Source organism: Gallinula chloropus, assembly GCF_964237585.1.
Source record: "Gallinula chloropus genome assembly, chromosome: 13".
In the NCBI taxonomy this organism is placed as follows: domain Eukaryota; kingdom Metazoa; phylum Chordata; class Aves; order Gruiformes; family Rallidae; genus Gallinula; species Gallinula chloropus.
Window position 1 is genome coordinate 20,759,069 of NC_140098.1, and position 21,533 is coordinate 20,780,601.

A 21,533-nucleotide genomic window follows, 5' to 3' on the forward strand; every position below is an offset into this window, starting at 1 on the left:
CTCAGGTTTAGCATCTTGCAGCATCTAGGGTTAGCTCAGGTAAGTAACCTGACCAGCTCAGTGCAGTGCTGTGTCCACCCACGTTAATAACCTGCTGTGGCTGAGCTAGCACTGCGCAGGTGTACTTGTACTGTCTGCAGAGCCAAGCTCCCCAAATGGCCTGGTGTGGAAACACGCAGCCATGTAGAATCGTCTTGTGTTTGTCAAGGCTCATTAACTCTTGCTCAGAGCAACCTCTCCAGACTGATGCTGGCTCCTGTGAAGCTATTGCGTTGCGCTTCCAGCCCTGCGCTCCCTCAGCTCTTGCTGCTGCTGCATTAGGTCAGCAAAGTGTAGTTGGATGTGTTTGTACTATTTCCCAGCACTCTCTTCTGTATCCTGGTTATCTGGGGTTTTCTGGGGCCTGAGCTACCCATTACATGGGCAAATCCTGCCTAATCCCAGCATGTCTTTTAACTTGTCTTTTTAAACACAGCCCTCTGAAGTATGTGGTCAAACAGCACTCTCAGTAGCCTCTTCCTCTGCCTCATCAGGTGTGTCTCTCCTTTGGTCCTGTAGGCACAAGGCTGTGAGCTCCCTGTGAGCTTGGGGGTTTGAGATCAGTCCTATGCAATACAGCCTCTGTATGTGTGTGTGTGTGTGTGTCTTGCAGCCGCCGCTTCCTCTACATCGTCAACCTGGATGCACCAAACGAGGGTCATCGGAAGATCTCCCGACAGAGCAAGTGGGACATCGGGGCGGTGCAGTGGAACCCCCACGACAGCTGCGCCTACTACTTCGCGGCGTCCGTAAGTTTCACTCGCGTAGAAGCTGCAGCTCATCATCTGCCCCGGTTTGTCTTTCACGGGTGGACTTCTGCAGGCTTGGGAAGCTGTGTGGTGCTGATGCAGCTGTGCCCCTGGAAGTCAGCGTTGGGAGATCAAGGCCTGACCCTGAGTTACTGCTGGGGAGATATTGGGCTTTGTTGGTCAGTCAGCAGTGAATCTAGTTTCACTTGCAGGGTGTTTTGTAAAGGACAAGCCAAATAAGTCAGGCATCCAGACCACAGAATTACAGAATCTGGAAGGTTGGAAAAGACCTCTAAGATCATCAGGTCCAACTGTCAGCCTGCCACCACCATGTCTGCTTAACCATGTCCCAAAGTGCTGTGTCTACACGTTTTTTGAACACAAATGGTAGTTTTCTGGGAGGAATAGGCATTGCTTGCTCTTGCTGACTGCCGTTCTGGTACGAGGTTTGCACCCTTACTGAATTTCTTGCTCTGTGCCGGTTTGTTTCCACCTCCCTGCATTCCTGGTGGGATGTGGTGCACCAGGCAGTCTGTAAATAGCACGAGTCAGCGCTGCCTCACCGCTGCAGCGATCTAGGTTTGCAGATGGGCAGGGAGGAGTTCTTATTCCCAGTGTGAAGAAGTAAATCCCCCGGTCTGAAGAAGCAGTTAGTGGCCATCTGAGACCTGAGTGTATTTTGTAGCTCTGATCTTCACTCGGTCCATCAAGCTCTGTAGCTTTTTCATCTGGAGCCCTGAGCTTCTGCTAGCAGCAGTCTAAGCCATCAATCAGAGCGCTGCAGCAACCAGCACTAGGTGAGTGCCTCTGCTGCTGTGTTGCATCCACTTTTGTAGCCTGAGAGTCTTGGAATAGCTGGGGTTCAAGAAGTCTCACCTAGTTTTTTTGAGAAAACACTTAGCTGAAGGTGGTTTCCTAGGGTTTTTGTTCCATCCACTTCCTGGACTGGCTACAACTGAACTTACAGGCAGTGTTAAAACTGGACCAGTGGTATCAGTTAGAAGCCTTTGCTTGTTTGCTCTCTGCCATTCCCCAGCCTGTCTCCTCCCCACTCTGGTTCATGACCAACATCTTGGCGGTGCCTTCAGCAGCTGTGTGCTTTGGAATGGAGTTAGTTAAGCTTGTGAAAAGGTGTCCTTCAGCACTGTTTATCTGGGTACAGTCTGTGAAAATCAAAACCAAATAAAGAAGCGTGCTGTGCAGGCCACAAGTAGGGCAGGAAAGCTTCTTTTCAAACATGCTCTGAAGGCAATATCCAGCCATCAGTTAATGCTGGTCTGGCAGGACCTTGCTGCAAAGGGGGGCTGTGCCAATCTCACCCATCCAAGTGCTCCTGTCTCTTGCTGCCCTGAGCAGGCACAGGAACCCATCTTCTTCCAGACTGAAGCTAGGTGTAGCTGGCATCAAACCTTGCCATTCCCCTTTATAAACGAAGATGCTTTAGATTTTGCCACGCATCAGGTGAGGAATCCCCAAGAGGAGATCAGGCAGCTTTTCCCATTTGGGGCAGAAACACCTCCTTTCCAGCCATCTCACGGTTGGTACTTTGGTGCTGAGGCGGTACAGCCCTGTCCTAGGACTAGAATGTAGCCTGTCAGGTTCCAAAGTGGGAATCAGGTTTACAGCCCGTGTCCCAGGTGAGGTCTGGAGGCAGTGCAGATGTGTTTGAGGGCTGTACCTAAGGGGCAGAGATGCATCAGGAAGGTTAAATCAGGCTGCATTCAGCACCGTGAAGATGTGACTTGCTGCTTCTGGACTTGAACTGGTTTCAGTCCTCCATGACTCCACTTTTGAGGTGGTCATATGTTTGGTGTACCACAGAAGGAGTGTAGACAGCCCTGTGGATGGAAGGGGAGCATGAAACACTGCCACCCAGCTTGCCATCAGCTTTACCTGGCTTGGGGTGCTGTTAGTTGGAAGTGGTGCAGGCGATGGGGAAGCCTGTCCTTGGTTTGGATAAGGCCTCCTTATTTTTTTAGCTTCTTACCAGAACAACTGAAACACGTCCTCTTGCTGTGCTTGGCTGTGTGTCTGCCCTCTGGCACAGGCACATTTCTGAGGACTCCCAAGCTGTTGTTTCAGAAATGCCATTGTTTTCCATACTAGATCCTCCTTTCTTCTTTTGTGTAAATGCTCTCTCTAACAAGAAGATGGTGAAATCATTGGAAGTGCATACTGATCCTTGTCACAAGAACACATTATTTTTTTTGAAAATTGTGCTGGGGTAAGCTGTCCTTTTCTCACACCTGGTGCTCCAGGCAACACTTTCCATGTGAGATGCCCCACTAAGAGTCTGAGAAACTTCTGGAGATCCTTGTAGCATCAATTCTGGAGTCCTGGACAAATGCCAGTGGGTAATTTCATTCTACCCCCTTAAATACTTCTGTCACTGAGAAACATGCAAGGAATTTTCCTTGCCCTGAGCTCTTGTGCAGCTCTGCTGTGAGCTGTTAGGGAAATGCCATATATTCTTGCTGAGCTGGGAAGAAACCTTCCATTTCAGGGAAGGCTGGAGTGTTTTATCCATCTGTAAGTTCAGATGTGTATCAAGCAGCTTTGGGGTTAAAAAATAAACCAACCAAAAACACCTCCACAAAAAAAAAAATCACAAAAAGTGTAAAATAAATCTTTTCTCTGTTATCTTTTCCCTCCTATATCTGTAAGTTTGAAAACAAGGGTCTAACAGTCAAAATTGGAGGTCTTGTTATTTCTGGTTTTGCAAAATCACCACAAATTTCCCATCATGGCCCAAACCTCCCTGTGCTTGCTGCTGTGTCTGCACCCAAAAAGGCCATTCCTCCCCCAGAGAGATCAGAGTTGGCTTGGGGTGAAGGGAACCTTGAATGAGGCAGATAAGAACTTTAAAGCACAGCATCTAGATGCAAATAATGTTGTGTGTGGCTGTGTTTGGGGGAGGATTTCTTCCTGGAAGCCATAAATAATGTTCATTGATTCATCTGGTTTGCTCCTGTGGTTTACAGTTAGTGCTAAGCTTTCTTCCCCACCCCCCTTACCCTGGGCTGGTGAGGATGGAAGTGCCCTTGAGGAAGTGACCTTGAAGCCACTAGACTGTATTGTTCATCTTTGGCAGTGGCCCCTGTTATCCCAGAAGGGAATGGAGGGAGAGTTGAGGAGGACCAGCGGTGATCCATCATCCTCCAGTTGTGAATCTGAACAGACTGGCAGGCTCTTGCAGAGAGAATTCAGCAGCCTGTTGCCTGCAGCTTCAGCGTGGTGTTAGGAAATAAAAGTGCTGAGAACATTGTTTCACTGAAACATTTTGCAATACAATTACCCTTTTAAAAATTATTTCCCTTCCATTCTTGTTTATCTCCATTTTTAATGAGCTCTTGTAATGCTTTGCTGTGTTTTGGATTTGTGCTGAAGCTGTTGTTGATAACATAGGGATGCTTGTGTTACTGCTGGGTGATGCTTACACAGAGCCAAGGCCTCTTCTGCTTTTCATGCCACCAGTGAGGAGGCTGGGGGTGCACAAGGAGTTGGGAGGGGACATGGCTGGGACAGCTGACCCTGGTGCACAAGGGGATATCCCATACGGTGAAGTGGGGAATAACTTCCCTGGCTTGCTTCACTTCTGTGGCTTTTGCTTCACCTCTTAAACTGTCTTTATCTCAGCCATGAGGTTTCCCTCTTTAACCCTTGCCATTCTCTCCCCAGTGCTGCCAGGGGGAAGCTGGGCTCAATTGTCAGCTGGGGTTAAACCAGGACGTGTAATTAAAGTGTGATCTTTTGAGAATCCTTGCAGCATGTAGGCTCCTCTCTGCTCTCCTGCTTTGGGCAAGGACTTTGCTAACCGCAGTGTGACTCATTGGTAACTGAGGTTGTTCAGAGGGAGGGGAACCTGGTCCTGACACGGGGATTCATGTCCTACCTTGTTCACCTGACACTGTCTCCTTTCTTCCATCTGATTTCAGAGCAATCAGCGAGTTGACCTGTATAAGTGGAAGGAAGGTAATGGTGAAGTTTGCACATCGCTGCAGGGGCACACGCGTGTGATCAGGTGAGGAAGGAGTGATGCTGCAGGCTGCTGGGTGGAAAACAGCAGGTAGTTTCATAGAAGGTGAATGTTTTGGTCCTGGCCCCACTCTGGCTGTGCTCTGAGCCTCTTTTTGCTTGCTTTTCTGTACTGAACCACCTGCCCCTCTGCTCTGCCTTCCCGTTTGGAGATGACATCAGAGGAGAAGCTGCTCAGGCTCTCATGGCTCCCCCCCTATATCTGCTTAGCCTTTGATGGCTCGGGTGTCATTGCCCAAGGCTGCTGTCCTTGTAATGAACAGCAACCGTCATCTGGGAACAGGGGGTGCAGGGGAGACTTCTGTCTCCAGTTCTAAGGGTGTATTGTAGCACAGGGCTGGAAATGTGGGTGAAGGACTGTTTTTATTCCACTTTCTGACTGGGGAAAGTAATTGCAGCCCTTGAAATGCTGACCAGAGGTAGAGGCTGTGTGTGTCCCAGGTTCCCCCGGGGCGAGGGGCTGATGCCAAGCACACCTGGTAACTGGGAGCTTGCTGAGAGCGTTCCTTTTCCTGTGGAAGAAGAAAGCACACACACGATAGCTGTAAAGTCCAGGGCTACAAAGATGCTTCACTGGAATTTACTTAGAAGTATTTCATTGTTTCTTGGGATTTACTTAGAGAAATGATGAAGATCTGCCTTTTTACTTAAAAGGTTTCAGTAGACATGGCCATGAATTTGTTGGAGAAATGTCTTGGGGTCTGTGTGTGCTTTTCTGTGCCGACTCACTGTGATTTCTGTGTTTGCAGTGACCTGGACTGGGCGGTGTTTGAACCAGACCTGCTGGTCACCAGTTCTGTTGACACATACATCTACATCTGGGACATCAAGTAAGAGTCAGTATGTTTCTGCAGGGCAGGGAGGTCATGGGACTCCTTTCTGTAATGAGCAGCTCGCAGGGCAAAGCATGCACAGAGGGATGCTGCTCTTCAGCTGTGCTTGCAGGGGCTGCTTCTGCTGCCCATAATCTCAAAGATGACTTCTGTTCCCCTACTTCCAAGCCAGTTGAGAGTCAGTGAAGGGTGGTAGTCATGTGGCTAAGCCACAGTTGTGCTGCTGATTGGAAAAATTGCTGACTGGTTTCGCTCCCTACCCACTTCAGGTCTTTCCTAGGGAGCTTTTCCTTGAACCCAAGGGTGTTCCTCAACCAGTTGGGTTTGGGTTTTTTTGCTGAACAAATGAGCTCAATTTCATGATCCTGGAGCCTTTATCCACTAAATTCAGCGATTGTTGCTGACTCTCCCTCAGTCCTGGGAGTACTGGCAGTGATTTTCAGCAACCTTTTCCTGTTCATGCCTTCCCTTGCTTCGTGGTGCTGTGTCACATGTAACTTCAGCGTAACGGATCTTTCCAAAGTCAGTATTAAAACCCCACACTGTACACCTGGGAAGCACAGAGCTGGCATTGGGACTGCTGAGTTCTCTTGCTGGCTGTACAGCAAGTCTTTATGACCCCCAGCAAGTCACTGTGTTCCTCTCTACCTCCCTTGCTCAGTCGTAATAGGAGGATAATTACATAACCCCACTGCACCAGGCTACCCTGAGGCTTGTTTAGATCCCGTGAAGCACTTAGATCCTTGGTTAAACGGTGCTTGAGAATGGCAATATATTATTAATGTGTAATTAAAAGACAGAGAGAGACAATAACTGCTGGTTGTGTTTTCCTGTGATACTGTCTTGGTGCCAAGGAAAAAATAGAGTTCTCTGAAGGTTGTTATCAGCAGCCCTGCTTTAAGTCATTGTGCCCTCCCATCCTTCTGTGTCTGTGGGTATGACTCGACCAGAAGCGCTGGCTTGGGCAGCTCCTGACTGCCTTCTACATCCTGCCTGTGCTGGTGAGGTCCCTGAGCTTGCTGGGCTGAGCTCCTGGGGCTGCTGGCCTCCAGCAACCAAGTGTCCCGCTGGAGCAGCTGTCTCCCATGGCACCCTAGGGAGGTAGCCCTGCTGTAGGCATAGCTGGAAATTGGCTGCTTAATTTTTTTTGTACAACATAACTCTTTGTTCAGGTGGAAATTCATAGAGGGAGAGGTGCAGCGCGTTCCAGAAAATGCTCTGCTATTCAGCAAGCACAAAAAACCTGAAGGCTGTTCCTTATTTTCACCAGTGTTTTCATGAAAGGGCAGGTGAATTCCTGAGGAGCAAGGGCAAGGAGCACAGAGCATTGCTTTGATCCGTGCCTGGGCTGCTAGGAGTCGTCATGGTGCTGCACTGGCTTCCACCACTGCAGAAGTGTGATGTGGAGTCTGCAGGCAGCTGGGCTGATTTCCTGCAGATTCCATTGTATGCTAGGCATGAAGTCTTTGCTCTGAAGTCACTGCTCCATCTGCCTTGAATCAGGAGTGGCAAAGGCCTGACAAACACATCAGTGGCTTTTGTTGAGTTTTTCCACGGCTCTTTCTTTTAATCCTCTTGGGAAGGGCTGTTTTGTTGCTTCCTACAGCAATGCTTGGCAAGCCCAGTGTTTCCTTGCCTGCCCAGTTGCAACGTGCCACACTTTGCATGTGTTTCTCCCCACCCTGGTCCCCTCCAACTCCATCTTACATCCCAAACTTGCTGCTGTGTATGGTGGCAAGCCAGAATGGCAGTTATCCTCTAGCTGGTCACCTCTTTCTTTGCTCCATTTAACGTGGTGTACTTTGGTAAGCAGGAGGCACATTAGCTCCCAAGAGTCAGCAATAAAATCAGTCCTGGAATAGTAAGGAGCTCACTGGGGAAGCTGCACCTGCTGGGCCGTGCTGTGGGTGCTCACGTTGGCTCTGTTGTGTTTCAGAGACACCAGGAAGCCAACAGTCTCACTCTCTGCAGTTGGTAAGTACAGCATGTGTGTGATACAGGCTGTAATGCCTATGTTTAGTGTGCTATCCCCCTGCTGTTGTTTGTCCCTCCCTTTGTGCTCTAGGGCACCTGGCAGGTGCTGTGTGTGTCAGTCCTTGATGGCCACATGTTGGAACCAGGCAAAGTATGAACAACAAGCATTCCTGTCCTGAGTTACCATCCCCAGCATGACAGTGATCCTTACATGTATCTTGTGCTCTGCTGCTCAGATCTCCTTAGGCTGCCCACCTGCAGGGTCTCCCCCTTGCCTCCTGGTCAGCAAACCTCTCCATCACAGCGATCCAAAAGACTTAGAGAATCAGAGAGAAGCAGCTTTCACTTCTGGTGCCTGGGCTGAGGTTTCATGGCTCAGCTAAACTCCCCAGAAAGCTTCCTTCCTCCTCTGTCCGATTTTGTTTAGTGTTGGCCCAGATGTTTGTGTACCCTTCAGTGAGTGGATGAAATCAATCAGCTGGCAGCCTATTTGCAGCTTCTTTCCCTGTTTTTTTCCCCTCTCTTGGACTAGCTTTTTGCCAGGTTGTGGGGATGGATCTGCTCACCATGCAGCAGGAGGTGTGTAGTGAAGGTGGGGCATCGCAGCAGGCTGAGATCTGTTGAGCTTTCTTGTGGACCTCACCTCTCTGATAGCTTATAATGTTTGGAAAATCCTGGCAAAATAAGGATGAACAGAACGTGCAGTTCTCTGACAGTGTCTGAACAGCCCACGTGACCTGAAGCTGCTCGTTAGAAATAACCAAGCACCTTTGACTTTAGGCCCTTTGCCACGTCCCTTGAGTTACCATGTAGTCACATCCAGACTCTCACCAAGGTTCTTTACATTTAACTTCTGTGGTGTATTGTGACAGTTGGGTCCTTATGATCCAGCCAGTGACACCACCCCCCTAACTAGGAATTAGCTTGAGTGAAGACAGAAGGGATTTGGGATGGGGGTGATGAACCTCCAGTTCTTGTCTGGAGGAAGTTCAAGGATGGAGGAAGTCCATAGGAGCAACCAAGTGTTTTAGTCAGGTACAATCCATGGCTAGAAACTGCAAATAAGATCTCTCAGTATGGAACTGCATGACCCTTGCTTGGAGGTCTTCAGGATGCAAATGCTACGCTGAGGAATCTCAGGAGTTAGTGATTGTCATTCTGGTTTCTGAGTACCTTTCTTCTGAACATGTGCTAAGAGCAGCAGCTCTGTAAGCCCAGGTCAGGGGTTTACTGTGCCATTTACTTTTTCATTGCTGGGTTTGACCTGCTCTGTTTGTGCTGCAGCTGGAGCTTCCCAGGTCAAATGGAACAAGAAAAATCCCAACTGCTTAGCAACGAGCCACGATGGGGATGTCCGAATATGGGACAAAAGGGTGAGTTGAGAGTCTCTTGAACAGCCTGTGCATATTCCCACCTACCCAATACAGACATCCCACCAGTCACAGATAGATATTGATAAAAATGTCTTGCTTTATCCCAAATTTGCCTTGTGGATTGATTTAAACGAGAGAGAACTGGGAGCTCAGGAGCCTGTAGATAGCCTCCTTACCCAGAAATTGTGCCTGTTAACATTTTGGTCTCAGAGTACTTAACTGTTTCACTGAGTAAAGGTCCTTCACACAGGACCTTTTCTTCAGTTCCTTTTGCCGAGCTATTTGCCTTTCCCCAGCGGGAGGGTGTGCAACCTCTTGCCATCATTAAAGTGTCTATGACAAAGAACCAGACCAAGTATTAGGAGTTGTGTGCTGAGAAGGAAAATGTCTCTCCTTGCAGAAACCCAGCACTGCAGTAGAGTATCTGGCAGCTCATCTCTCTAAAATCCACGGCCTGGATTGGCATCCTGACAATGAGTATACGCTGGCCACTTCCAGCCAGGACAACTCCGTCAGGGTAAGTGTTGCTTCTGGGACTTCTGCTTGGGAGACCTCAGGATGGTGGAGCAGATCCCCTTCTGCTGCCAAAGTCTCTTGTAGTGCCTGCCATTGGCAAGGGCCGGGTCCTTGTGTATTATGGTTTCAGGCAGCCTGTGTGTTGAGTCAGGAGTGTGTTACAGAACAGGCAGAGGAGCTGTTGCGGGATGGGTGCGCGTATGCTTGCCACATACCTGTGGTGGTTTGGGCAATACGGAAGCTGCAAACAACCGCCTCTGCCTGTTGCTTGCCAAAAGGCAGCTGACCACAAGTGCCAGAAGAGCCTTCTCACCAAAGTGCTGCATTGCCAGCCTCCCAGCAGCTTGGGGGTGGGAGGGAGACAGACTCCCAACCCCTGAGGTTCCCCAGCCCCTGTTGAATTTGGGTTATCGATAAGAGACAGCCTGCAAGTGTTGCTGTGCAGGGCCTTTTACTTGAGGGGGAATAGCATGCTCTGCATGCCGGCCAAATGGAGTTCATTCACATTTAGTTATGCTCTAAGGCAAATGCAATGCATGTGCCTTCTAGTGAAGCAGAAGGTTAGATTCTTCATTACAGACTCAGCAGTAGCAGTGGGGTGGGCCTGCCTCCAGTCTGGACTGGCACGTTGGCTGGGAGCCTGCAGAGCACCTTGTAGCTCTGAGAGCCCGAGCAGGCTGCCTGTCTCCCTGCTCTAATTACTCAAGCTATGATCGCTGTGAATATGACCCCAAGTCGCTCATTGTCTCAGGGATCCTGCCAGATGCTGATAGTTTGATATTTGTCCTTTGGGGCCATCTCAGCTGTTAATGACTGGGATTACTAATGATGCTGAGGGCACCCTGGCATGTTTTTCACTCTGTTATATCTGCTAACTGCAGCCTGAAAGCACAGCCAGCTGACTCCTGCCTTTGCTTGTCTTTTTTGGGTGATGTTTTTTCAAGTTCTGGGATTACCGGCAGCCTCGGAAATACCTCAATATCCTCCCCTGCCAGGTTCCTGTCTGGAAGGCAAGATACACGGTGAGTGAGAAACTCCCACCGGCACCACTTGTGATGCCAGAGCACATGCACAAGGAAGGGGCTGCTAAGTAAAGATGTACTAGTGAAGGGCCACTTCGGTGGTGTGCTGCTGGGGGGTGAAAGCCCACGGATGTCTCTGGGAGCAGGGAGCTCAGAACGTGGCTGCTGCTCTCACTGTCCTGTTTTCCCACTCAGCTCCGGTATCAGTACCTGTGGCACAGAGCAATGCAGAGGGCTTCTGCCCTCTCTGAGTGCTCCCTCTACTCCCAAGGTTTCCAAGTGTGCCACAGGGGGCTCTTGAACACATCAAATCCAGGAACTGTTGCCTTTTATAGAGTAAGCACCCAGCCATGTGAAACTTAAGGCTTGTAACATCACTCATATCCGTTTTGCTCCCCTGACATCTGAACGTGGCCTGAAGCCAGCGCTGTGCCTTGAATCTTTGATCCCCTTTTCCTGTCCCCATGGTGTAGGTCTGGGTTTTAGTGTTCCTCTGAGGGTCATGACCCAGAGCAGCTTCTGGGGCTCAGTCCCCATATTGCAGTTCCTGCAGCTCCAGGCAAATCGCAGTAAGGAAAGTCAGTGGTGAAATCCCTTCAGCCTCACAGCTGAAAAGTGAGGAAGCAGCAGGAAAGAAACCCCAATTCATCTCAAATGAGCTGCACTGAATACCTACCTCACTGTACAACGTTTTAGCCCTTATAAGACAGTTTAGGTCAGCGGTTGCCTTAAGACCCTCACAGTTTTTGGGCTGGTTCTGTCTTTTGCTGAGCAAATGTCAAACCCACACGTTTTTGTGGGGGGAAGAGGGAAAAATGAGAGTATGATAGCAGCAGCATGGGAACATAACTCCCTGAGGCTAACCGGAAGGGTGTTTCTCTCTCAAGCCGTTCAGCAATGGGCTGGTGACAGTGATGGTTCCCCAACTCCGTCGGGAGAACAGTCTCCTCCTCTGGAATGTCTTTGACTTGAACACACCTGTGCACACTTTTGTGGGACATGATGACGTGGTGCTGGAGTTTCAGTGGAGGAAGCAGAAAGAAGGTGAGCTCAGGGCTGGGTGCGCTCTCTCTGCGGCCATCGGCTAACCAGGGGTGGGGAGCTCTGACTCCCGGCTCCAATGCTTATGCTATCGGCATTTGACTCCTGCCTTTCCTTGGAGTAGCTCCTACCCGCTTTCCTGCTCCCCCCCAAGCTACAGCTGTTTTGGACTTGCTTTATGGCAATGCCTGCAGAAGCATGGCCCTGTTGTTTCCATGCTAACAAAGCAAATCTACCAAACACTGAGTGGGGCAGCAGTGACTCTAATTGCTTCCGCTCTCCTGTGAGTCTATTTTTAAATGGATCTTTGTGAATAGATTGTACAAACTATTAGATTGGTACAGGGGTGCAGGCACCCTCCCCCTGCCCAGAGCTGCAGGCTAACCAGTTAACCCCTCGTGTTGCTGCCTCCAGCATATCCCAGACCCAGTGAACCCACCTTATCTGTGTGCTGACAAAAACAGGGGAGAAGAGTGTGGGATAGAGAGGCTGCTGTCAGAGCTCAGTCCTGACTACATTTTCCAGCAGCTAAATATAGGAGATTCCATGTTAGAGGTTGGCCAACCACACAGAGTACAGCTTTGTTCTAGCACCTCAGCTGCTATCAACAGAGCAAGCACGTCTGGCTTTGGTGTCACTTGTGGTACTGCTTTGCAGTGCCATGTAAAAGTTCTGATCCAATCCTCTGACACCGGCTCCAGAGGCAATTCAGTTAAGTCACCTTCTACTCTATACCCTGCTTTACCTCTTTGGAAGCTAGGAGAGCAATGTAGAACAGTGTTAGGGTCTGGAGACATGATCTAAGCCAGCTTGTGTGTGAACACTGAAGCAGGCTCGAACCACAGTTGCGTTGTCTTAGCTGAGTTAATAATGTCTGAGGCTGGAGGTCGTGCTCGTCTCGAGCCACGTAAATCAATCCTATGAGCATTCCAAGTCTGCTCCAAGGCAGAGACGACCAAGTTAGCACAAATCTTCCATCGAGTCGGCTGTGCTGTATTTAGACAGCCCCCGTGCCTCAGCAGAGGGGTGTAGGAAGCAGCTGTGCAGCAGCAAATTCCTAAACACAGCAGCTGTTTGCCAGGGGAAACTTAAACTGTATCCCAAGGCCTAAACATGGGCATAAATAAGCCTGCGTACCTTTGTCAGTTGACAGACAGCATGTGGCAATCTGTATTTCATTGCAATCTGAACTTGTCTTGGCATCATCCAAGTCAAAAGGGCGGGGGGAAGGTGGAACCAGCTTCTCTTCACTTAGAAATGTTGTAAGACACCCATATCTAGAAACAGATATGATGAGCTGTAAGATACCTTGATTTTATAGTTACTCTAAAAATAAATCCATTTGTGAACTATGTTATTTCTTGCACTGAAGTGAGTGTTGTGTTAGAGCTTTTACATTGCTAGTTGGAAAATCAGAATCACATTCATTATACTGGCTTTGTGCTTGTGAATTGTGCCCCACGTGGAGGTGTGGTACCCGTGGTGTGGGCAGGCATAGAGCTCCCAGGCCCATTCGGAGCAGGGAAGGACTCGCCCTGTGTTTTGGTTTTGTGCCTCATCCAGCGGGTCTCCCTGTTGGGTTGGTCAACTGTGTTTACACTGGGTGCAGAGCTCAGTCGGTCTCTGTTTTCAGCAGGGTCTGTGAGTTGTTTCTGTCCTTTTTAGGATCCAAGGACTACCAGCTGGTTACGTGGTCACGCGACCAGACCCTGCGCATGTGGCGGATCGACTCTCAGCTGCAGAGGGTACGGGAACGCTTCTCCTCCTGAACTGTAGGCAGTTTCCTTACGGGCTGGATTCGCCTCTCCTTGCACTCCCAGTCGCTCCTCTGATACCTTAGAGCTGCAGACACAGCAGCCAGCTGCTGTTCCACATTCCCCTTCGGCTCCAGCTTAGAAGCATCCCCAAGGGGACCTGTGGTGAGGCCTCTCTGTGTCTGTGTGAAAGTGCAAGGCTGTTTGGCTGTGTAGCAGCAAGTGTAGAAATTGTTTGGAGATTGGCTACTGCCTGCCTTGCCTCTGGAGATGCAGTCTTCATGGCTGTAAGACTGGTATGACTCTTGCTTGGCATTTTAGGTGTCAGGTATACACAAGGATCCTGCCCTCCAGTGCTTCCCCTTGTTTCTGTTGCCTCCCAGCCTGATGCAGGCAGCATGAACCCCGTTGTCCTGTGCCTGGCAGCGGTTCCAAATTGCTGGTGCAGTTATTAGGACAGCAGTGCTGGGTCAGACTGGAAGTCCATGTGGCCACCATAGCCCATATTGCCCCATCTCCTCTTCAACTGTCTTGGAAGAGGGTAAGAACAAAGCGAAGAAGGAGCAATGTTCTCTCCAAGGCCCTCCCAGCCTCCCGTGGTTTGCAGCGTAGAGGCTTGGCAAGTCTGGCATCTTTGTAGTTGACAGAGCTTGATGAGTTTCCCTTCTGTAGACCTGTCCTGTCTTTTCTTGGATCTATGTACATTTTTGTTGTCTTAAACATACTATGAACAAGGAGTTGCTCAGCTTTTCTGCGTGTTGTGTGGAAAACCAGCTCCTTTAGTTTGTTTATTTTACAACCTGCTAGTTTCATCACTCTGGAGATGAAACAAGCACTCATCTTGTACGTGCTACTCATGATTCTGTAGTCCTCTGTCATATCCCTCCTCTGCTGCCTCCTTTTTCAAGTCAGTCTTGAGAACTTTGATTGTTCTCCTGCCTTTTGTGACCCTTTTTTGGCTCTACTCTATATTTTTTTGAGATGGGGAGCTGAACTTTGTCTTTCCAAGACTCCCAGTACTTGTTTTTTAAATTGTTGGGCATAATTCTGTGAAAACATCAGCTTAGTCTGGCCTCTGTGTTCCCTCAGTCAGCTTGGACCTGACATTTCCCCCCTGTATGCGTTGCTTTGTATTTATCTGAGCTGAAGTTCACCTTTCATTTTAATACAGTTACTCCTGCAAGGTCCTTCTATGATTGTTTGCAGTCAGCCACTCTAGTTACTCCCCTGAATAACTTGGTGGCATCAGCAAACCTGGTCATGTCACTGTTCACCTCCTATTCCAGGTTTTTAAGGAATATGTTGAGAAGCATGTGTTCCCAGTACAGATCCTGCAGGAATCCTGCAGGTCTGTAACAAACCTTCTCTGTGAAAAAATGACCCTTTACTCTTACCTGATATATTTGTGAATGTTTTATTTCTTTAAATCTATTCCTCATCCATGTCAGAGCCTTTACTTTTCCTCTGCTGGCTCCCACTCTCTTGTCCTTGTCTTTGTCTGGATCGGATTGTACACATGATGGCATGTTACTGGTGTAATTCACTGCCTTGCACCCTTATCCTTCCTCCTACCTGTGTTTTTTTTCCTCTCCACCTTCCCTCTTTTCTTATGCTGAACTTAAAATACGAGTTTTCATGGCCTCTGGACAGGCTGGAAAGGTGGGCAGGGAGAAACCAGATGAGATTCAACAAAAGCAAGTGTAGAGTCTGGCACCTGGGGAGGAATAACCATCTGGATCAGTACAGGCTGGGGGATGACCTGTAGGAGAAGAGCTCTGTGGAGAAGGACCTGGGTGTCCTGGTTGATGACAGGTTGGCCATGAGCCAGCAGTGTGCCCTGGTGGCTAAGAGAGCCAGTGGAATCCTGGGGGGCATCAGGAGGAGCGTGGCCAGCAGGTGATCCTCCCCCTCTACTCTGCCCTGGTCAGGCTCCACCTGGAGTACTGTGTCCAGTTCTGGGCTCCCTGGTATAAAAAGGACAGGTGTGGAGTCTCCTTCTCTGGAGATATTCCAGGCACATCTGGATGCCACCCTGTGCAATGTGAGCTGGGGAGCTGCTTTGGCAGGGGGTTGGAGCCCATGATCTCCTGAGGTCCCTTCCAACCCCTGTGATTCTGATTCTTTACAGGATCTACAGCGCTGGAGCCACCAGTGTGTACCAGTCTCTCTGGCTCCTACTGAGGCTTAAATACCAAAAGCAGAAATATCTGATCTAATAAAAAGAAACCAGCTTTGACAAATTAATTGAAGGAATTAGCCATATCAGCTTTAGTTTCGACTGAAGTAAAGCTTGTGTTATTTAGACTAGTTGTACCAATTAAGTGGCTTTGTGAGTGGCCAGGCTGCCTGAGATGGCAGAGCTGAGGATGCTGCCAAGTGGAAGGTACCTGTCTTTGTCTCAGAAGCAAAGCTGAGGTCTCGGTCGTGACTGTTCATGTGGACAGACCTACCTTGAAACCCAGCTCCCAGCAGAAAGGAGTTGCATGGTGGTGGCTCTTTGTACCACTTGGTTTCTATCATGCAGCATGGGGCTGTGTTTGTTCTTTCCAGCTGTGTGCTAATGACATCCTGGATGGAGTTGAGGATCTCATCGATGGGATTTCTCATCTGCCAGAGCCAGACAAGACCCTTCACCCCCAGGACTCGGAGCCCCAGCATAACTCTGGACACGGGGATGAGGAAGGTGAGACGAACGATGGGCTGTAGAACTTCAAACACCAGCTGCCTTTGTGTTGGGAAGAAAATGTGTCTTGGCTAAAATAACACTGCAGGCAAAGCACAAACTGGTGCTGTTTCAGAAGTTAATGGATTCCCCATCTGGGAGGGGGAAAAACGCCAGAAGTTTCTTGGGATGGTCCTCTCAAGTTTTTCCTCCTCTAGCTGTAGAACAAAGCTCTGCCTTGTTACTAAAGCATTTGATTGCATTTTCTTTAGGTGATGGCTGTGGCTTCCTGCCAAAAATAAGTCAATCTGGAAGTCAGCCCTGGCTCTTGACAAGGTAGATGAGTGTAAGGTGAGAGACAAGCCCAGAGACACACCTGTGAGCAAGGCACTCTGACACAAGCTGCCAGCACCTAAACTCTTCCACTGGGCTTGCTGTGTGAACTCATCTAACGTGGAGATGTCTGAGGGTGTCTTCTCCATCCACCAGAAGTGGTGTGGAGAGAGCTTGTGGGTCTTTGTCTGCGGATCAATGGGAGGTGGCTGAAGGCTGGCAGAGCAGAGGTGGGGAGGGTATCTCCAACTTTCTAGTACCAGGTGGGTGGGAGTGGGCTGTACCCCAAAGCATTGATTCAGCGTTACGGAAGAGGCAGCGTACAAGGAAGGAATGCCAGGGAGGGTTTGTGTGGTTAAGGCTCTGGCCAGGTTAAACATTCAGGGTGTGAGTGTTTGAAGAGTGGAAGTACCAGAATAGGAGAGGTTGTGGCAGCTGAGAGCCATGATGATGATGTGTTTGTGAAAAGCTATCCAAAGAGGTTTCTGTCTCTGAGGAAGAGGAATTGGGTACTCCCGTGGCTTTGTGTCAGCTTGGGTCATTCACAGGTCTTTCTGTGGTACAGCAGGGTGGATCCCCATTAGGGGGTTACAGGAAAGCTATTGGAATCTACCTTGGGCTTGCCTACAAACTGGGGGGGCAATGGGAAGAAGTGGTCAGGTATCTGTCCAGTGAAGAAAGGAGGCATCTGTGAGGCTCCTTAGGAGAAAGCATCTCTTCCTAATGGGAATTGTCCTGCCCAGCAGATCCCAGTGAAGTTCCTCTCTCCCACCTCCGTGGTAGCACAGGAAAAACCCTTCCTTCTCATCCTGGCTGCCTGACCTCTTCCACAGCAGAGACTTAACTCTTTCACTGTCCCCAGTGAGGTCACGTTCATATGTCTTACACGGTTTCTGGGGCAGGGGTGTTCTGGCTTTGGTTCAGACTGTTAAGGTTTCTCCTGTGCCCAGGGGAATGAAAATGGCTTTTCTGTAGCAGAGTAGATTTTGCTGCAAATACTGTGACCGCAGAATCAATGCACAAAGCAGGTCCCCAGGTAGGAATTTCAGCTCCTTTTAGCCTAAAAGCTGTTGTGGACTGTTGATGTTTTACCCTGGAGGTGGCTGCATCTCTGCTTCAGACAAAGCTCCCCATTATATTACTGAAGCACTTTGGGGGATCTTTGAAGAGAGAGCAGCGCTCTGCAGATAAATCGGAAAGCCCAGCAGCTGTGTCTTCAGTGTGCAGCTCTCTTCCTGGCTGCTGCCTGTAAAGCATCAGCAGGAGTCTAGACAAATATGTGGGCTTTGGGGGATTAGAAACTAATTGGAAGGGAATGAGAGAGAAGACAAAAGAAGGGTACAGCCCGTATGGGGAACCTCAGATATGGCTTTGCAGCAAGCTACGTGGTAGCTTGAGCTAGAAATAATTATCTTCCCCGAGAGCTGCTGATCTTCTTTTAATCCCCTTTCCAGCTCCCTTTTGTGAAGTGTATCTAAGCACCATAATAAAATCACAAACAGGAATGAGTAGCTGAGCATCCCACCTCTCCAAACTCAGCGACCCACTGGGCAGCATTAAAACCAGATAGATTTGTCCCAGTGGCAAAGTCAGGATTTTTCAGGCAAGTGCCTGTAAAAGGGTGGGGTTTTTTGCATTTCTCGTTGGTTTATTTCTTTTTGCCAGGAATAGTCTCTGGACTGTGATATCACAGGTGTCAGAATGACAGCTGGATACTTGGGATTTCCCTTGTATCCTTGGAAGTGGCATCAAAAGAGGCACTCGGTCTTAAGAGGCGGTGCCACAGCCAAACCCGTTGCAGAAGGAGCTGCCCCTGCCCTAACAGGGTTTGCAGCAAGAGTTGAGGTACAAGCCAGGCTCACTGCAGGCAGAGACCCTAAGCTCAGCCAATTTGCTCTCTTAACCATAACTCCTTGTGCCCCACAGCGCTCACCTGGATTCAAATGTGTCCTGTCAGGGGTTACTGTCCTCCTGAAAACTGCTGCCAGTGGGACTGGACAGCCAGACCCTGTGTTCAGATGATTCTTTAAAGACCGTTAAAGCTCTAGTTGCTTTGCAGTGTTAAATGCAAATGGCTGCTGCAAATGAATTAAGCCTCCTGCAGGGCCAGAAATACCCCCTTCTCTCTCCCAAAGCCTTATTTGCTTTAGAAGCATTCCCTGAACACTAAGAGTGGTGGGGTGTGAGTCCCAAAGACCAGAGCTCCTCCTGGAAACCACTTTGGCAGCACTTCTCTGTAGAGTAGAGCAGAGCCAGACCATTTAGGTTACCTCTGTAACCTTCCTGCATGCAGACAGGTTCTGGTGGTTTTGAAAAGCAGGGCTCAGAAGTCTGCCTCCAAACAACAGCTGAGACCCTCGGGCTCACAGGTCTTTGCCAGGTAAAACTCAAACCACCACATGTCAGGAGAGCAGAGCAAAGCCTTCTGTCCTGGCTGCCTCCTGGCATTGCGTGCCAGAAGTCAGGCTGTTATCCTTCATCTCAACCTGTTCTCCATCCTTGTTGTCAGCCTTAAAAGAAGATTTCCTGAATGATCCTCTGGTGGGAAAGAAAACAGACCAGCTGGGGCTGCCTCAGACACTGCAGCAGGAGTTTTCACTGATCAACGTGCAGATCCGAAACGTCAACGTGGAGGTAAAGAGTTTCCTGTTCCTGGCTTGTTAGGAGGGGATGTGGGCAGGCTGGCTGATCTGAGTTTTGGGAAGGGGGAACCCTTTTCCTGCAGTGACTGCTGACTGTAAACAAGGTTTATTTTGAGCTGCAGAGATCCTCTTGGCCAGGGGTAGTAGGAAAGAGGATAATCCCAGACACTGGGACCGAGGGAAGTATTTCAGCGCAATGAGCGTGCTGGCGCTTGTCCCAAGGAGGCTGGATGGTGTTTTCCTCCACTTAGAGAGGGAAGTGACTTGTTCTCTGATGTCATTTCAACTATTTCTGACCCTGACCTGCCAAGCCCTCCCTGTTCTGCACCCTCTCCCTCAGGTTTGGCATCGTCCTTGTGTGCCAGACCCACCTGTGTGCCTGGAAGCTGGCTGGAGGCACAGTGCTGTACTGGGATGGGAGGCTTGAGGCACTGCCCATCTCCTGTCCCCACCCCTGGGGTTTTGCATCTTATGGCATCATCCTGATGTAGTTTTCTGAGACGGTGGCATAAGATCTTAGCTGGTGCCTGTTACTGCTGTGCTGGGCCTGGACGTCTCCTCAGCCAGCTGGAGTGGGCTGGGGTGCAGCAGCTTTTGGGAGTAGAGCCTGATTCTTTGCTATCAGGGCTCGCTGTGGTCTCCAGATGCTGGGATGTTGGGCTGTCAGTCCGCTGGTGCGAGTTGAGTCCATCCCCATCTTCCTGGGATTTTTTTCTACTGTCACTGTGTCCACTGCCCTTGAGAACAGCATGACTTCATCTTCCAGGTGTGCAGAGGGATCAGCCCCTCAGCATGAATTGGTGCCACTATAAGTGTAAAGGTCATTGGAGATGTAACTACAGAGCAATTGCTTTTCCTCACACAGATGGATGCAGTGAGTCGGAGCTGCACAGTGTCAGTGCACTGTGGCAACCACCGAGTCAGGATGCTGGTGATGTTCCCTGTCCAGTATCCCAACAATGCTGCACCGTCCTTCCAGTTCATCAACCCGACCTCGATCACCGCTTCCATGAAGGCAAAGCTGCTAAAGGTGTGTGTGTGTGTGTGTGTGTGTGTACATATAGATATATAAATACACAGGTGCCAGACACTCCTCCTGACAGGAGCTGACACCTGACCTTGCTGGAGGTGTACTGCAGATCAGTGTTTGAACTGATCCCCTGCGAAGCTGCTGGCGTCAGGTTTGTGTCAGCCTTGCAGTCCGGTACTTTCCTTTCTCTGCTGGTGCTTTTCAGACACATGTTCTTCTCTGCCACTGGACTCCTGTGGGATGTGTATTGCCTGAGGATCTCTGACATCCTTCTCCTCACACAGTTGCCCCCAACCTTTAACAGATAAAATGACTAGCTAAGCATCCAGCTGCAGCAGAATCATGTTTTTTGAGCTGGAATGTTTCTTCCCATTCTCCTCTGCAAACTTTCAAAAATGAGGGGACTTCTTACACAAACCCTGCTATTTCCAGACCAGGAGTTCGATCATCTGGTGTGGGAAGTCCTATCGCTGATTAAATCCTTTCCCTAGCAGCAAGTAGATCATAGAATCATAGAACAATCTGAGTTGGAAGGGACCCCAAGGATGAGAGAGCTCCGAACCCCTGCCATAGGCAGGGCCATCAACCTCCAGCCAGGATCTAGACAAGGGCCCCACCCAACCTGGCTTTGAACACCCCCAGGGATGGTTCACCCACCCTCTCTCTGGGCAGCCCGTTCCAGACCCTCACCACTCTCTCTGTAAAGAACTTCCCCCAATATCTCATCTAACCCTTCCCTCCTTTAGCTTCACTCCATCCCCCTTGTCCTGCCAGTGGCTGCCCTTTGGAAAAGCTGATTTCCTCCTGTTCCTCTGCTCCCTTCAGGGACTGGAAGGCTGCAATGAGGTCCCCCCGCAGCCTTCTCTTCTCCAGGCTGAACAAGCCCAGCTCCCTCAGTCTCTCTCCATAGGGGAGGTGCTCCAGCCCTCTGATCACCTTTGTGGCCTCCTCTGAACACTCTCCAGCAGTTCCACGTCTTCCTTATACTGGGGCCCCAGCTCTGGGCACAGGACTCCAACTGGGGCCTCACGAGGTCAGAGCAGTGAGGGAAAATCCCCTCCCTGTCCCTGCTGGCCACCTCTCTCCTGATGGAGCCCAGAATGGGTCAGTTTGAGTTCTTTCCTGAAAAAAAACTGATTCAGTTTGCCACAAACTGATGTGGGATGTATGGGTTGCAGTGGTATAGAAGCCCAAATCCCAGTTCAGAGCCTGCTGAATTGAGGTGAACCTTCAGTCCTCTGATCAAAGCTCACAGCTGTTCCTCAAAGCAGGCAGCACACCAGTGGGTTGGTGTGGCTCCAGTGGATATTATGGGATATCTTTTAGCATCTCTGGACCCTGACATTCTAGGTGTTCTGCAGACAGACCAGGACATGGGGAGGGTATGGATGTAGCCGTGATTCAAACTGCATCTTGTCTGTATTCCAGATACTGAAAGACACTTCTCTGCAGAAAGTGAAGCGGAACCAGAGCTGCCTGGAGCCCTGCCTGCGTCAGTTGGTCTCCTGGCTGGAGTCTGTCGTGGTATGG

At 49.7% G+C, this 21,533-nt stretch overlaps 1 protein-coding gene across 3 annotated transcripts in view; it reads left to right on the top strand.

Annotated features, from left to right (window-relative positions):
• WDR59 (WD repeat domain 59) overlaps positions 1 to 21,533 on the top strand; it is a gene marked incomplete at both ends in the record, with an annotated part of 48,172 nt that overhangs the window by 5,484 nt on the left and 21,155 nt on the right. For all 3 annotated transcript variants that reach the window (XM_084269927.1, XM_084269925.1, XM_084269926.1), the window contains 13 exons: positions 653 to 788; positions 4,724 to 4,809; positions 5,573 to 5,653; positions 7,593 to 7,630; positions 8,915 to 9,003; positions 9,404 to 9,520; positions 10,464 to 10,541; positions 11,429 to 11,585; positions 13,248 to 13,327; positions 15,887 to 16,019; positions 18,841 to 18,965; positions 19,839 to 20,003; positions 21,432 to 21,527. In XM_084269927.1, the coding sequence (XP_084126053.1) occupies positions 653 to 788; positions 4,724 to 4,809; positions 5,573 to 5,653; positions 7,593 to 7,630; positions 8,915 to 9,003; positions 9,404 to 9,520; positions 10,464 to 10,541; positions 11,429 to 11,585; positions 13,248 to 13,327; positions 15,887 to 16,019; positions 18,841 to 18,965; positions 19,839 to 20,003; positions 21,432 to 21,527 (1,381 nt within the window). The remainder of the gene's footprint in view (positions 1 to 652; positions 789 to 4,723; positions 4,810 to 5,572; positions 5,654 to 7,592; positions 7,631 to 8,914; positions 9,004 to 9,403; positions 9,521 to 10,463; positions 10,542 to 11,428; positions 11,586 to 13,247; positions 13,328 to 15,886; positions 16,020 to 18,840; positions 18,966 to 19,838; positions 20,004 to 21,431; positions 21,528 to 21,533) is intronic.